At 35.3% G+C, this 15,506-nt stretch overlaps 2 protein-coding genes across 4 annotated transcripts; both read right to left on the reverse strand.

Annotated features, from left to right (window-relative positions):
* LOC132063549 (lysM domain receptor-like kinase 3) lies at positions 1–6,952 on the reverse strand. Its single transcript, XM_059456132.1, has 12 exons — positions 6,155–6,952; positions 5,584–5,617; positions 5,469–5,473; positions 5,217–5,375; positions 4,695–4,834; positions 3,811–3,900; positions 2,022–2,109; positions 1,743–1,894; positions 1,571–1,662; positions 779–914; positions 514–612; positions 1–426 (listed from the first exon to the last, which is right to left on the reverse strand). The coding sequence occupies exons 1-12, from the start codon at positions 6,810–6,812 to the stop codon at positions 319–321; spliced, it is 1,761 nt and encodes a 586-aa protein (XP_059312115.1). The 5' UTR covers positions 6,813–6,952; the 3' UTR covers positions 1–318.
* Positions 6,953–8,904: 1,952 nt separating this feature from the next.
* Positions 8,905–14,838, reverse strand: LOC132063550 (lysM domain receptor-like kinase 3). 3 transcript variants are annotated; one of them, XM_059456133.1, is made up of 11 exons: positions 13,999–14,838; positions 13,253–13,291; positions 12,870–13,028; positions 12,534–12,680; positions 11,988–12,070; positions 11,390–11,477; positions 11,091–11,262; positions 10,947–11,030; positions 10,424–10,559; positions 9,787–9,883; positions 8,905–9,703 (listed from the first exon to the last, which is right to left on the reverse strand). In XM_059456133.1, the coding sequence occupies exons 1-11, from the start codon at positions 14,651–14,653 to the stop codon at positions 9,594–9,596; spliced, it is 1,770 nt and encodes a 589-aa protein (XP_059312116.1). In that variant the 5' UTR covers positions 14,654–14,838; the 3' UTR covers positions 8,905–9,593. The 3 variants fall into 3 exon arrangements, 1 of the variants encoding a protein (XP_059312116.1); XR_009416396.1 differs by lacking the exons at positions 8,905–9,703; positions 9,787–9,883; positions 11,988–12,070; ... (2 more) ...; positions 13,253–13,291; positions 13,999–14,838 and having other exon boundaries at positions 10,409–10,559; positions 10,947–11,037; positions 11,111–11,262; positions 11,390–11,798; XR_009416395.1 differs by lacking the exons at positions 8,905–9,703; positions 9,787–9,883; positions 11,988–12,070; ... (2 more) ...; positions 13,253–13,291; positions 13,999–14,838 and having other exon boundaries at positions 10,409–10,559; positions 10,947–11,037; positions 11,111–11,798.
* Positions 14,839–15,506: the final 668 nt, after the last annotated feature.

The raw sequence follows: 15,506 nt of genomic DNA on the forward strand, positions 1-15,506 counted from the left end.
TACCAAGTCAAGAACACTTGTTCCTTCAACATGCAAACAACATTACATGGAAAAGAAATTTCAATACCTTAAGAGTTACACATGTTTTATCTTGAAGATCTCTATCTTCAAGTTATCACCATGCAAGGGGTAATTCAGAACTCAAACATACCAGATAGTGCTTACAACTTTCTGACGGTAGTCGAAGAAAAAATCGTATAAGCTCTGGAAAGTGATTTTTATAGCAAAAGTAAAATTACAGAAGTTGAATTAAGCTGTTGATTTCAAGAAATGGTTCTTGATGAAAAAAATGCAGGATCAAACCGGAACATCAAATTATCAATCTTCTGTCGATGATGAGAGTGCCATAAGTGCAACCACTACTGATCTCATAGTCGGCCGCATCTCATGATCTTTCTCGGTACAAGCTTTAGCAAGCTGTGCCATCTGTGATAGACAAGTGATTTAATGCTTCAAAAGAAGCAAAGAAACAAAAGGTGGTACATAGTGCAGCAAAGAGATGTAAGTTTGTACCTTGTGGACTGAATCAAAGGGGTAATTGTCCTCGAGTTTGGGGTCTATCAATCTGGAAATGCCTTCAATTGGATTTGGATGATTATGAGCTTCTCCAAACTATGATTATCACCGAACAGTCAACATTAGCTCATCAACTGGTGCAAATTTTTAATGATACAATGTAGACAACAAAGTAACACTAGCAAGAAGGGTAAATCCATGAGAAGGTCATGTCAATGCCTAATGATAACATTCTGTTAAGAAATATGCTGAAGCAAATTACCAAAGCAACAAGGCTTCTTGCTTCATCTACACCATCTTCCTTGACTACCGCTTCCTTTGACGAAATTAATTCATAAAGGACAACGCCAAAAGCATAGACATCGACTTTAGGTGAGATAATTCCTGAATGACCATACCTGCATATTTTAACAATGGTTATCGGTACAATTTATCTGTGATACATTTCTGAGGGGGTTCAACTAAAACCCCCTTCATTGCATAAGTTCCTAGCTTAAAAAAAATGGCAGCCCAATGCACTAAGCTCCCGCTATACCCGGTGCATAAGTTCCTAGCTTAGTTTTGAAAAATTGAATGTATAAATATATGTTATTGAATTCCGTTAACATAAAAATATCTCTAGAGCAATGGTCAAGGAATTGAAGATTTGTATGGGGTCTTGTGTTCGAGCTCCAGTAGCACCAGTTTGCCCTTTACCTGTACATCAGGTTTGTTCTCTTAGCCTCAGTGGAATTTCAGTTTCTGTGTTTAACTAAGGATGGAGCAAGGAAAATTTAAAGGAAGGAATTCATATATGTTGAAAATTTATGTGATTCCTAACAAGTCAAAGATACAATATAGGAGAATATATGAATCAAAGATCAGATCATGCTCGATGGAGTTCATCTTGCTAACATTTTAGCTAAACCACCTCCAGAAAGAGAAATAGTTTGGATTACATTAATCTTAAATGCCAACTCTGTTTCCATAAAGACCACCTATTGCCAGGTTCCTTATTAAACAGCAGCAGCTCTTTCCTTTGTTTAGACACATTTTGTACAATGAAAAAACTTACTCTGGTGGCATGTACCCAAATGTACCCATAAAACGTGTAGGTATATTTAAATTTCCATTTTCAACCAGTTTCGTTAAGCCAAAATCTCCAACCTGTAAGTAAGTGATTTACCAATTAGAAGAGCACTTATATATATTTGTCAAAAAGCAAAGATTAGGGTCCTCAATAAGACCTTTGCATGGAAATTTTTGTCTATCAGGATATTTGCTGATTTGATATCACGATGGATGAAAACGGGGACCGTGTGTTCATGTATATATTCAAGACCTCTGGCAGAATCTAGTGCAATCTGCACCCTCGTTGACCATGGCAGTGTGTCCCTCCCTGGAAATAGATTTATCAAGTAACTAACAAATGCTTAAGCATATAAACATCTTCAATGCAAATAAGAAGAAAAATATAAAGAATTAACTATTCTATCACATCACTATAGCTCATAAAGTTCTCATACCACGTAGATGTTGGCTTAGATTACCATTGTCAATGTACTCATATACAAGGAAGAGATACCTGTCAACACAATATCCCATCAAGCACACCTGCATGCATTCAGTGACACAGCAAATAGGGATGGCAGTGGTGCGGTGCGGTGCGGGTGCGGTGCGGGTTCTGTCTAAACCCACAAAATTATAACCCGCCCCGCCCCGCCCCGCATTGCCTCTAAACCCACGAAAACCCGCCCCGCACCCACACCCACATAAAACCGCCCCGCCCCGCCCCGCGTTCTTGTTTAAATTTTTTTTTTTTTTTTTTTTGAAAATTACAACCAGATTTCTTTTTCATGTAAAATTTGAAAGATACCAGGAGACAAATTTACAATTCCACATATACTCTTCTGCAGCTAAATATTCTTTGATAGCATAAGCCAGAATGGTGAAAGTGAAACTTTTAGATCCCTTATATAGCTCATTAAACCATAGAACTATGGAATGATAGCTTTTTATCCATATCAATCATATCCAGTTTCTTCAATTTGAAACTCAAAAGCAGAGGACAAAATTAATTTTTAAAAATTAAAAAGAGTTGTTTAATAGTTACAACGAAAAAGAGTCCAAAAGATTCTTAATTAGAAATTTCAATCAAATGGATCGATCGAGTTGTCAATTCGTTCACCTATAAAGCTCTAGGAAGTAACTTTAATTTTATTTGATAGAACTAAATATCGAGTAGCTCAACTTTTGGTATATGTGGTTTATTAATAATTAATTATGTCGACAAGCTAGAACTTATTCTGATCAATGGACTAATATATTTAATTTCAATTATTACATATCACGTTTCTTCCGAATCTACAGTTTCCTCAAAAGCAGTGAGGACAAAATTATATTTGTTTAAAGTTTCTCTACTTTAAAAATTTTAGTCCCTAACCCACACCCGCACCCGCCCCGCACAAAATTAATTTTTAAAAATTTAGACCCGCACCGCCCCGCACCGCACCCGCCTATACCCGCACCCGCGCATACCCACAGTTGCCTAAACCCGCCCCGCCCCGCACCCGCACCGCCCCATTGCCATCCCTAACAGCAAAAAATCAAACAAGCAAACTAATAAAGCATACTACAGCATTAAACTTCCCTTCCAGATCAGTATATGCTATACGCACATTCCAGACTTCAAATACAAATGTAGCCAATCCCTCAATATTTCTTAGGTCTGCACACTATTTAAAACACATTGCCAATATTGGTTCCAGTAGTAAATCATGAATTATCTCTTACAAGGTTCTATTTTTACTGTCAATATGACACACTAGCAGTTTTAACAGTTTGTTTATACTAAGGGCTAGATTGGTTAAAGTTGAAAGGAACGGAAAGAGGGAAAAATAAGTACTACAGCATGTTTTAAGAAAAAAAGTGTTATCTTCTTTTCTTTCCTTAGCTTTCTCTATTCTTTCAAACCGATCAACTGAATAAGCAAAGATTCTCTGTTTGTTATTTATTTGTAGCAGTGACATGGGAACATGTGAATTCCATCCATAAATGCTAATGAACCGGATTATAAACTGGCTTTTTCTTTCAAATATCAAACCCGAACGCATTTTTTTTGATAAGGTAAATAATTTTATCAAACCTGAGCAGTCAAGATGCTGTATCTTTGTGAAATAATGACATAAAAAATACGTTAAAGGCTAAAATTACAAGATTTTACATTTAATTCCATTAGCATTATACTTGTGCTCATCAAAAGAAATAGAATTCCTGCTAAACAATCTTAATTGACAGAGAAGATATTGATCATACCAGGTTCAGGTGATGAACGCGCGTCAAAATTTTCAGTTCAGCAAGAAATTCGGTTTTTGCTTGCCTGTTCATTTTCTTTATTGCTGTTATCTGTATCGTAGTTTTCAATATATGTTAGCAGATAATCACAGTATAAAAAAAAATCTAATGTAGAAATGTCCCACTGAATGGTGAGTTGCCCACTTTCAAGTTATAGTTTTATGCACAAGTCATTTGTAAGTAAGTTTGATCAGTTTATGTAATTAGATATCCCCTAAAACTTCTAACTAGATAACTAGCAATATCTCATCGTATAAAAATATAAAAGAATCTAACCGTAAGGTGTTCTGCAGTTGCTACCTTATCATATCCAGTTGCAATATAGTGTTGGAAAATAACTGTCATTATATCCCCAAATGTAACTCTATAAGATTTAACTAATAATTCTTCGTAATAATCGTAGCTTTTATAAATATTATGCTTCTCTAGGTTTATGACACTTATTAATTCATTATTCCTCCAAAGGTATTCTATAATCCAGGACTCAGATTTTGTGTTTTACTTATTGAATTCATAATAAAAGTCTTCTGAAACACAGGGAACAAGGGACAAAGTAAAGTAGCAGCTGACTTGCTACCTGTAAGGGGTAGCAGCTGACTTGCTACCTGTAAGGGAAAGCTAGGGTCCATTCTCAGCCTCAGTAAAGTCCATCTTATTAAAATTGGAATGAACAAAAAGAAATAAGTTTTAGCTAGTACAATAACTTTTATTTGACATGTATTCCAAGACTTTACCCCTTTTATTTATGACAAATAGCTTAAGAAAAAACATGCACGGATTTCAACCTCCAGAAAAGACAGACATATTTTTACAGTCATTGGAAGAAAAAAATTTGAACTGCAGACCTTGCCTCGCAGCTCAGCGTAATAAACAGCTCCAAAGCCACCTTCTCCAATCTTATTAGAAATGCTAAAGCCATTAGTCGACTCAGAAAGTTCTTTGTATGAGAACTCCACAGATTTGTCCACAGCTATGCCCAAAAGGCCTGCCAAAGCAACATCAGAAAGGTCACTGCCTTAGTCCCCTCAGGTCTTACTCAGAAGAAATGTTGATATCAAACTTGTGGAGCGAACTATCACATTCCATTTATAATATCAGGTAAACCTTGGATCTCTAGGCTGCTTGAATTAGACGATTCATTCATAGTGAATAATAACTAGACAAGATGTGGAATAAGTACAAAGCCATGTAGTGTTTTGCTGATAGCAAGAAAACCAATTTACTATTGATCCATGTGAAAAAATAGTAGACACGCACTAGAGGAAGCAAGGCAACAACAGCTATCAATTCAGAGCTTGATAATGAATGAAAAAACCTTTGGAAGAATTTATGTAGCGAAAATGTTTTTTGTTAATCTAGAGAAATACCCTGACCAGATGGATGCGATTTATCAGCAGATTCTGAGATATGTACTGCAATCTTTTGTTCCTTCTTTCTATAAATTCCCACGTAAACGATGGCTATGAGTGATGTAACTCCAGCTAGTGACGCTACTGCCGTTACAGCAATAGATTTACCTGATGAACCTGATCATACACGCGTACAGACTAATCAATAAGCTTGGGTAGCATGAATACTTCCATCACTACTAGATTTGGGTGAAAGAAGAGAGCAATCACCTTTGCTGCAGAGTCAGGGCAAACAGGGATGAGGAAATATTTTAGTCACAAAATGCAAGTACGAGTCAAGATAAAGTTGTTCAATTTATAGCCACCTCAAGTCTGAAAAAGATACCTGGTTGGCATAGGCGGATAGTTCCCAAGTTTATCTGCATAGAACAAGGCACCATGGTCAGGATATATCCACAATTGAAAAAAGGATGCCAATAAAAGTAAACATTTTACCAAACCCCAAATGTTAGGTACAATACTTAAGCCATGTCAGATCAAAATCCACAATGCAAAGTTCGACAATCCACCTCAAAATACTATACTACCTTTCAGCAAATGCAGGGAGATCAAGAAATGAATCAATCTCACATGAAAGGGTCAAATCAGAGGAAGGGGGAAGTACAAAGAATTAAGCTAACTAAGTGACATATATTTCCTTCGAAGGTCATATTTTTTGCTTACTTACCAAACAACAGAAAATAAGTAAGAAAACCACCTACTTTTCAGGAAAAGATTTTCCTCCATATCAAATAAGCATGAGCTTAGAGAATCTAATTAGTCTTCCAGAACCCATAATTCGTACTAAAAGCAAATTAGTACTATTAAATATTGGAACAAAAATGATGATTCAAACAGTCGGCTCCAACTATTTTGAGATATATAGCTGCGTAAGAGTCTGTTGTGTTTGAACTCACCTCTGCCTGGAATGTAGAGCAGCCCAGTGCCAGCACTGAAATTCACCCCTGGATTGTACATTTGGATCAATTCCGATCTTGTATTTGTCACAGATGCTATGGACTCCAAATTTTCCTCTGGCTGCATTGGATACGTGATGAACAACCCATAATCCTCGGACACATCTTTATTCCCGCACGAGCAATTCACTATCACCATCAATGTTACTGCCCGGTTACTGTTAAACCACTTCAACCACTCTTCAGTTATCAAACCGTTATACTTATTCTTTGCTATAGAATCATATGAATCCCACTGTGAAACAGTGTATGGAAAGACATGTCCCAAGTACTCGCCATTAAGGCAGTCACAGCGGAACGGTATGTTAATCTTCCTGCTGTGGGTTTCAACATCCCAATGTTTTATGAAACTAGAGTAGCTATGGATTTCAGTGGCAGATATGTTCGAGAATAACAGGCCTGATATTTCGGACACAACTTCCAGCTCGTCATCATCAGGACTAACATCAATAGAGAATGAAGCTAAAGCTAAGGCACAGCCCTCTGTGCACCTGGAATCAGCTACATAATAGTAATGAACTGCAAATAAGTAGTAGTACATCACAAATAGGATTATCTTTATCCTTGGTAAAATATACATTCCTGGTTTAATTTGCATCCACAATGATTAGGGGAAACACAGAAAGAAAAAAGAAAAAAAGAACATAATCCTTATGGGAATTATTAGGCTAGGAGTTGATAGGAGGAAGGAGGAAGTTTCCATGAAAAGTGGAGAAAGAAAAGTTAGCTGTTGACTAGTTGCATCATGCATGCATTAATTTATCCCTCCCGATTATACTTTATCACTAATACACAATTTATTCATCTAGCACCAAAAATTAAATATAATTCGACAATAAAGCGACTATGTAAATTTCATATTGGATTTGAACGTCTTATGTTTCCATATTTCCTTTTTGCTTGCATATAAGTGTTACCTGATTAGCTGAGTATCACAATAGTGTGGGGCTTGTGCATAAATGGGCAGTTTGACTGGCTAATACATTATCGGTGCTAAATATACAGCAACAGCTAGCGGTTCGGTATCAAACACATCAATCTATGCTAAACATGCAAACGAAAATTCAGAAAAATAACCGCATCTTGTCTAAATTCTCTGTTAATGTTCACTTAGTCAAATAAAATTAGATTTTACTAGGACGAAGTAGAGTGTTTCACTATTCTTTTTTTTTATAGAAAATACATATTCGCTTTTTGCCTTTTTCTTTAAAAAATGTTAATAACACTTAACACTTTTTTTTTTTCCTTTTCTATCAGGTTTGTATATGTTATATTATTGGCAAAAAAAAAATGTACTTGTAATTAGGTAGTATGACTTCGGCTCCTTTAATGAAACACTAATATATAAGGGAATTCAATTTTATTTCATATTTTTATTTCCTTAACAACAAGAATTCACTTCAGGAGGTTAAAAGTAAAGTAGGTTTTACCATTAAATCGTACTTTTAATTAGTTAAATAATGCTTATTGTGTTTGTGTTTGTAGTAATTAATAGAGTTAATTATACCCTATGTCAATTAGGATAGCAATACTATCAAAATTGACCCCTTTTTTTAAAATCTTTCAAAAAAGGACCCACTCTCTATCTCTCTCTCTCTCTCCATCCACTCCATCCTCCTCCTCCCTCATAATACTGATTTTGTGAAGTGAAAAACGTGTAGATCTGAGACCAAATCTTCTAATTTGGGTAAGCATTTGCTTCATTTCAGTTTTCTCTTATTGTTTATAGGTATAGTTTGAGCAATGCAACACGTTTTGTAATGTATGGATGTTTTTTTTTTTTTAGTATGATTCTTTTAAAGACGATTTCATCATTGTTGGACTGAGATCTAGGTGTTTTTTAAATTAACTGTGGCGTTTTGATTGTTCTGAATGAAGTGTTTTGGCTTTAAATTGATGTGCATTTGTGTGAATGTAAGGGTTTGGAGTTGGTATTTTTCTCCTTCCTATTTATTTTTGCTTTACTCAAATTTGTATCTAAGTGCTTTTCGAGAAACTGTGGCATTTTTATTGCTGTGAATGTAGTTTGCCGGAGGTGGTTGAGGTTGGCGATGGAGAAATCAGGAGGAGCAGGGGTAGTGAAGGTATGATAAGGTATAATATTGTATATGGGTGTATATGGTATATGAGTATATATAGATATATGAATTATAATATTGTATATGGATGTATATGGGTTATAATATTATATATGGGTGTTTATGTATATAGGCGTATAAATATGCATACACCTTCAAACACTTATATACATAATGTATTTGTCTTTTGTATATAAGTGTATAGTACTGTATAAAAGTGTTTTTGAGTTAAAGCTTTGCAATGTAAGTTTTGGACTGTTTTTTTTGTAATGTAAATGAGCAAATTGTATATTTATGAAATTTCCCTAATTAATATCGTCCACAGATTATTGCAAGATCTTGAAAACAAAAAGGAAAGAAGAAAGAAAAAAAAAAGAGCAAGCTTGACCTTAGTCAAGCTATCTGAACCTGTTAATCACGACAATCAGCAATTTCAGTGACTTTTATAGGACAACTGAATTAAAATGTAAGAATATGATTAATAGGAAACATCACGGAAAACCAAAGGGGATCGAGCTAAAATATGAAGTCAACATAAATTGTCCAAGTCAGTTGTTGACTGATAACTGAGATGCTTCTCACAGTCAACAGTGACAAAAAAGAATCGTCCATAGGGACTTCTAGTTTGAAAATCCAAATTTGACCAAAGGAAAATATCGTAAATTTATTTTTAAGACCATTATTGAGAAGTTCAATCTGTTACTCAATTTTTACCTTGACATATCTATGTAACATTTACAAAGGCTGTTTTTGCCATGAGATATTATAGACCACCACTTCACTGGCTGTGGAGATCAATTCTTGTTCTAACTCATGCAAGCACATTCCATTGGGTCATGTACCAAATCAAGATTCAAGAATACCTCATTCTTAGCATACAAACAAAAATACATTGAAATCATGAAACTCCAATACAATACAGTTTAACATACGTAGTTATTTATCTTGAAGATCCGAGTCTCCACGATATAACCAGCATGCGACAGGAGGGAAAAAAGATGCAGCTGCTTGGGATTTGTAATGTGGTTGGAAAATATGAAAACTACCTGTCTTATTAACAAGTACTTTCTTAAGTAGTTGATGACATTTTGCACGCTTTTCTGACAGTACTGATCTCTATAGCAAAAGTAATTTTACTAGAAGTTGAAGTCAAGCTCTTGTTTTCAAAGAAGTCTGTAACTTGAGGAGGTTCTGTTGTGCCTAACACCTTTAAAGACTTTACATTATGCAATATGATATTTTCTTTGCAACTTCCCTTTAGATCTTAATTTCCATAGAGTGAAAGTCAGTATATCAATTTGTCAATCCTCTGTGGATGATGAGAGCGCCATAAGTGTAACGACTACTGATTTCATAGCCGTTCTCATTTGAGGACCTTTCTCTGGACAAGCCTTAGCAAGCTGTGCCATCTGCAATAGACAAGTGATATGATGCTTCAATTAGGAGCAGAGAAAGAAAAAGTGGTAACTAGCTACTGCAGTAAAGAGATATAAGTGTAGACTGAATCGAGAGGGTAGTTATCGCCGAGTTTAGGGTCTATCAACCTGGAAATGACGTTAATTTGATTTGGATGATTATGAGCTTCATCAAAATATGATTATTACAGAACAATCACGATTAGCTCAGCAATTAGTTCAAAATTTGTAACATTACCTTAAAATAGGCAACATAACTCTAGCTAGAAATGTAAAAACTGAATGTCAGATTTTAACTGCAGTGTATAAAACAATTATTACTACAAAAAGGTTTCCTAATTGAGGATTCAGCAACATAAATTCAAACTCTATGTCAAGGTCATCTCAATGCCAATGGATAACACTTAGGCCCCGTTTGTCCATAGCAACCAAAAAAAATTCACTTTTTTTGGAATTTTGGAGTTGGAGTTGGAGTTGTGTTTGGCCATAGTTTTTGAAATTATAGTTTTTGGTGAAATGTAGTTGTAAAAAAGTGAAAAATTTTGAAAAATGAGTTTTTGGTATTCCGTAATACAACTTCAAGTTGTATTCGGAATTTTAAGTTGCCGGAATTTTATGGCCGAAAAGTGAAAAAAGTGAAAAAAAATTCCGGAATAAAGTGAATAATTCTTATGGCCAAACGCCTACTTAGTGAAGAAATTTGAAGAAAAAGTTACCAAAGCAACAAGGCTTCTGGGTTCATCAGTACCAACTTCCTTGACTATTGCTTCCTTGGATGATATCAACTCATGAAGGACAACGCCAAAAGCGTAGACATCTACTTTAGGAGAGATAATTCCTGAATGACCATACCTGCACATTTTGGCGTTGGTTATTGCTCCTAAATCATTATGACATTTGATATGCTCTTAGCCTGAACAAGTTCTCTTTCTGTATTATACGCAGGAATGGGGAAAGGAAACCTTTGAAGGACGAAATGTCATATATCTTGGAGATATAAGTGGTGATCATAACAAGTCAATGATACAATAGACAAGCTTGAAGCAACCAGCTTGCTCACATTTTGACAAATCAGTTCCTGAAATAAGAGATCTTGCCTAGGATATACTACTTAATTTAAAGGCCAACTCTGATTCAATGAAGACCACTTCTTGCCAGATTCTCAATTCAAGTAAAAAGTATAGGACAGCAGCAGCTATTTCTATGATTAGACGCTCTTTATACAGTGAAAAAACTTACTCTGGTGGCATGTATCCAAATGTACCCAGAAGACGTGAAGGCAAAGTTGGATTTCCACTTTCAACAAGTTTAGCTAAGCCAAATCTCCAATCTGTGAGTGATTTACCAGTTAGAAGACCAACAGAAGTCGTTGAGAAAACAAACAATAGGGGCCTTAAAGATACCTTTGCGTGAAAGTTCTTGTGTATCAGAATATTTGCTGATTTAATATCACGATGGATGTAAAAGGGGACAGTGTGCTCGTGTATGTACTCAAGGCCTCGGGCTGAATCCAGTGCAATTTGCACCCTTGTTGACCATGGTAACGCGTCTTTCCCTGGGAATAGATTTATCAAATGATTAACAGGCGCGTAAGCACATAAACATCGCAAATGCAAATAAGAAGAAAACCAAAAAGAATGAACTATTCCATCATATCGCTATAGCTCATAGAATTCTCATACCGCGAAGATGTTGGTTTAGGTTACCATTCTCAATGAATTCATATACAAGGAAGATCGACCTCTCAACACAATACCCTATCAACGACACCTGATTACATTGAGCATCAGCGGAGATAATCAAATGAGAAAACACATTATGCATACCACATTTTAGTTCTTCACTAGATCAATAAAATGATATACATGCATTTTGATAGTTCTAATTCCAAGTGCAAACATCCTTCACACTCTTACATATGCATTCTCATTATGCACATATTTTCTAATTTGGTTCCCACTGTAAATTACAAATCAACTCCTACAAGATCTGTTTATACCTTCATTCGATAAACTAAACTTGCAGCTTTACGAGCTCAATATGCACAGAATAGAATGATTAAACTGTAAAGGGAGGAAAGGGGAGAGAAAAGCATTATCTGTCTTTTCCCTCTCTTTACAGTTCCTTCAAAACAATCAAATAAATAAGTAAAACATGTGAATTCCATGCATGGGAATGCTAATGAAGCTGGCTAGAAGATATTGCTAAAACTTGCAAGATCTAGCATTCAATACTTGTAAAGCAAAATGCATCAATTTACAGAGAAGATATTGGTGATGCCAGGTTCAGGTGATGAGCACGCGTCAAAATTTTCAGTTCAGCAAGAAATTCTTTTCTTCCTTGCCTATTCATTCGCTTTACTGCTTTCTGTATCAGAGTTTTCATTGCAGAATTAGCAAAGACACTGCTACCTTTAATAACAATGTTTTAACAGCTTTTTCAGTTTATTTAAGTTGATGCCACTAGAACATATAACTTAATCAACTTGCAAAATGACTCATTATATTCTAGTTAAAAGAATCTAGCCATTAGGTCTTGCAATTGCTATGTCACCTTATCTAATTGGAGATTGTTGTTGGATCTATTCTAATCAAAACCTCAGAATTTGTTTCGATGAGTTATGACTAACAATTGTCCTAATAATCTTTAAGTTATTACAAACAATTATAGCTTGATCGAAGTTCTCCTTATTCACCGATAATTCTTTATTATAATCAAAGATTGACAAGAAATGCAAGATTTGTTTTCTTTACTGAATTCATGATCTATTTTTAACCAACAGATAGACAAACTTTTGCAATCACGGGGAAGAAAATAAATTTGAACTGCAGACCTTGCCTCTCAGCTCAACATAATAGACAGTTCCAAAGCCACCTTCTCCAATCTTATTTGAAATGCTGAAGTCATTGGTCGACTCAGCAAGTTCTTTGTATGAAAACTCCACAGATTTGTCCACATGTATGCCCAAGATAGCTGCTGAAGCACCATCAGCAAGGTCAGTGCCCTTAGGCCTTAATCAGAAGAAGATTGGTAATAAACTTGTGAAGGAATTTTTATTGCGAAAAGCACTTCAACTGGTGGCTTTACTCAGAAGGTAACTTAAACTTGAAATTTGGGAAGAGCAAAGAAGTAGAAGAAAAAAGAAGTGAAATTTACAATTACCAGGACCAGGTGGATGGGGTTGTTCAGAAGATGCTGGGATGTGTGATTCAACCTTTTGTTCCTTCTTTCTGTAAATTCCCACATAAATGATGCCTACCAATAACGAAACTCCAGCTAGTGCAGCTACTGCTATTGCAGCAATTACTTTACCTGATGAACCTGATGAGACACTCATATGGAACAATCAATATGCTTAATACTTCCATCAGCAACTTGATTTGGGCATATGAAGGGGTAATGGAGGAATCAACACAAAATAAAGAGAAGGAGAGTAGTCCACCTTTGCTGCAAGCCAGGGGAAACATGGATGACCAAATACGTTAATAATATGCAAGCATGTGTTGATAAGGTTCTGAATGTATAACTACTTCAAATCTGAAAACAGTACCTGATCGGTATAGGTGGATAATTCCCGAGTTTATCTTCATAAAACAAGTATCCTTGGATAAGACAGGATTTACAAATGGAAGATACATGACGACAACAACAGCGACATTGTGCCAAAGAGACAATCATTTAAAAAAAGGTGAAAAGAAATCATGTGGAACAAACACTGAAAATATACTACTGTTATGTCTTTCTATCTTGGAAATGTTTGCCAGACTGGTAATGGCATCATAGTAGCTCGACATTTTCCGTGCTTGCCTAGATTTTGTTAAGGACAAACTACTAGAGAAGAGCGTTGCAATGAGATTCATATTATTCTATTCAATACAACAACTAGTAACACTACTTCGTGTTAATCCCAAACAATTTGAGCGTCAGCTATATGAATCATCACTATGTTGCTCCATTTAAGCCCATCTCAGTTCAAAATTATATAAATAAATTAGGGTCACTAGTACTAGAAGTTTTATATAAGTTCCCTACTGTTATACAATTTCTACTGTATATGATTTGTACCTGTTTAATTAACTTCTCCACTTCTATTATACTTCACACCATTTTCTTGCTGATCTTTACACAATAGCCGGTCAGCTTCACTGTTTACTTTTCCTAGTCAGGTATAGATAAATTATACACTGATTATACACATTTATACACATATTATACATGGACTACACGTATATTATACATTGGCCAGCTATTTTTAGTTTAAGTGGTTGGGTGCGCGGCTATTTAAACTCACCTCTGCCTGGAATGTAAAGCAGCCCACTGCCAGCACTGAAATTCACCCTCGGATTGTACTTTTCTATCAGCCTCGATCTAGTATTAGTCACCAACCCAATAAATCCCAAATTTTCCCCTGGCCTCATCGGATACGTTATAAACAAGCCATAATCCTTGGACACATCTTTATTCCCACAGGAGCAATTCACTGTCACATTCAAGGTCACATTATAATCCGGGATATTACCTTCCGGATAACTAGTAACTCTCGTCAACCACTCCTTATTTGTCAAATTGGAATAGTACCTCATCGCGATGAGATCATAAGTGTCATTATAGCTAACGTTATACGGAAACACATGTCCCAAAAACTCGCCATTATTAAGGCAATCACAGCGGAAGGGAATGTTAATTCTGGATTCCGCTAGGATGCTAAACGTGTTTGTGATGTTCGTGTTCCAGTCAAGGATATCGTTGATCAGGATATTTCCAAATAGTTTGGATATTATAGGGAGGTCTGATTCCCGCCAAACGAAAAAGGAAGCTAGAGCTAAATCACAGCCATTTCTGCAACTGGACTGAACTGTTGTAATGTTTGAGAATAAGTAAATCAGGAGTATGATTGTTCCAAGAATTGATTTTGTTCCTTGTTTGGATTGCAAAACGAATATCATTGTGCTGAAGAAAGCACGAAAAGAATTAACGAGTGGGATGATACTTCATGGACTGTTTAGATTGATTAAAAAAAATTCTAGTTTCTCAACCTGATTGCAGTTGAAGTTTCAATATCTAGAAGGAATAATACAATTGGAGAAATAAAAAGCAATGTCAATATGTTGATATTTGAAAATTATGTCCATAGAAGTGTTAATACGTAGACATTGTTTTTTCAGGAAAGACAGCTACTATAATCATTTGTCAAGGTCTTTATCATTCCCTGAAACTCTCTAGTTCTTTTATTGTACATCCACTTTTAACAAGCTGAACTTGTTGAATTTCTTCTTACAAGTTACAACAATCAAAATCTTTTTCTTCAGATGGGGTTTAAATAATTTATCTTTACTTGTTTTAAGTTTGGTGATAAAATGTTTGACTTTTTATGCAATTAAACTGTAGCATGTATCTTTTTTGACATAGGGAATTTAGCGATTGACTAATTTGAATTCGTGCAAAAGAAAAAAACATTGATAGATTACTATGATGTTAAAAAGTCAAGAATGTGGAAAAGAACAAAGAAAAAGAATAACAAAGGGAAATTTGATGGGAAATTGTACAAGGTACTGTGGATTACATAATTATTTTCGCTTAAACCTGTTAAACAGGCAGCATACTACCGTGTTAACAGAAAATACTAATTTAACTCCAATGATTACTCGCGAATTAAAATTATTCAGCAAGGTCTAAATATTTATAATTTGTTTTTATTAATATAGTTACAACTCTAACTGATCTTAAATTGTTTTTATAGTTAAGTTGGAATTCAAAGTGGAAGAAATAATTTATCTATTAATAGTGGTCGAATTGGCA

This window comes from Lycium ferocissimum, chromosome 7 (assembly GCF_029784015.1).
Source record: "Lycium ferocissimum isolate CSIRO_LF1 chromosome 7, AGI_CSIRO_Lferr_CH_V1, whole genome shotgun sequence".
Taxonomy (NCBI): domain Eukaryota; kingdom Viridiplantae; phylum Streptophyta; class Magnoliopsida; order Solanales; family Solanaceae; genus Lycium; species Lycium ferocissimum.

What these genes read in the sequence shown, in the direction of transcription:
- LOC132063549 (XM_059456132.1), bottom strand. Translation starts at nt 6,812, where the DNA reads ATGCAAATTAAACCAGGAATGTATATTTTACCAAGGATAAAGATAATC. An exon ending in ATCGCATCCATCTGGTCAGG is followed by an intron (nt 4,835 to 5,216) that starts GTATTTCTCTAG and finishes TTGCTTTGGCAG; the next exon opens with GCCTTTTGGGCATAGCTGTG. An exon ending in TCTAAGCCAACATCTACGTG is followed by an intron (nt 1,895 to 2,021) that starts GTATGAGAACTT and finishes ATCTATTTCCAG; the next exon opens with GGAGGGACACACTGCCATGG.
- LOC132063550 (XM_059456133.1), bottom strand. Translation starts at nt 14,653, where the DNA reads ATGATATTCGTTTTGCAATCCAAACAAGGAACAAAATCAATTCTTGGA. An exon ending in GTGCTCATCACCTGAACCTG is followed by an intron (nt 11,478 to 11,987) that starts GCATCACCAATA and finishes CAATGTAATCAG; the next exon opens with GTGTCGTTGATAGGGTATTG. An exon ending in CCCTCTCGATTCAGTCTACA is followed by an intron (nt 9,704 to 9,786) that starts CTTATATCTCTT and finishes CTTGTCTATTGC; the next exon opens with AGATGGCACAGCTTGCTAAG.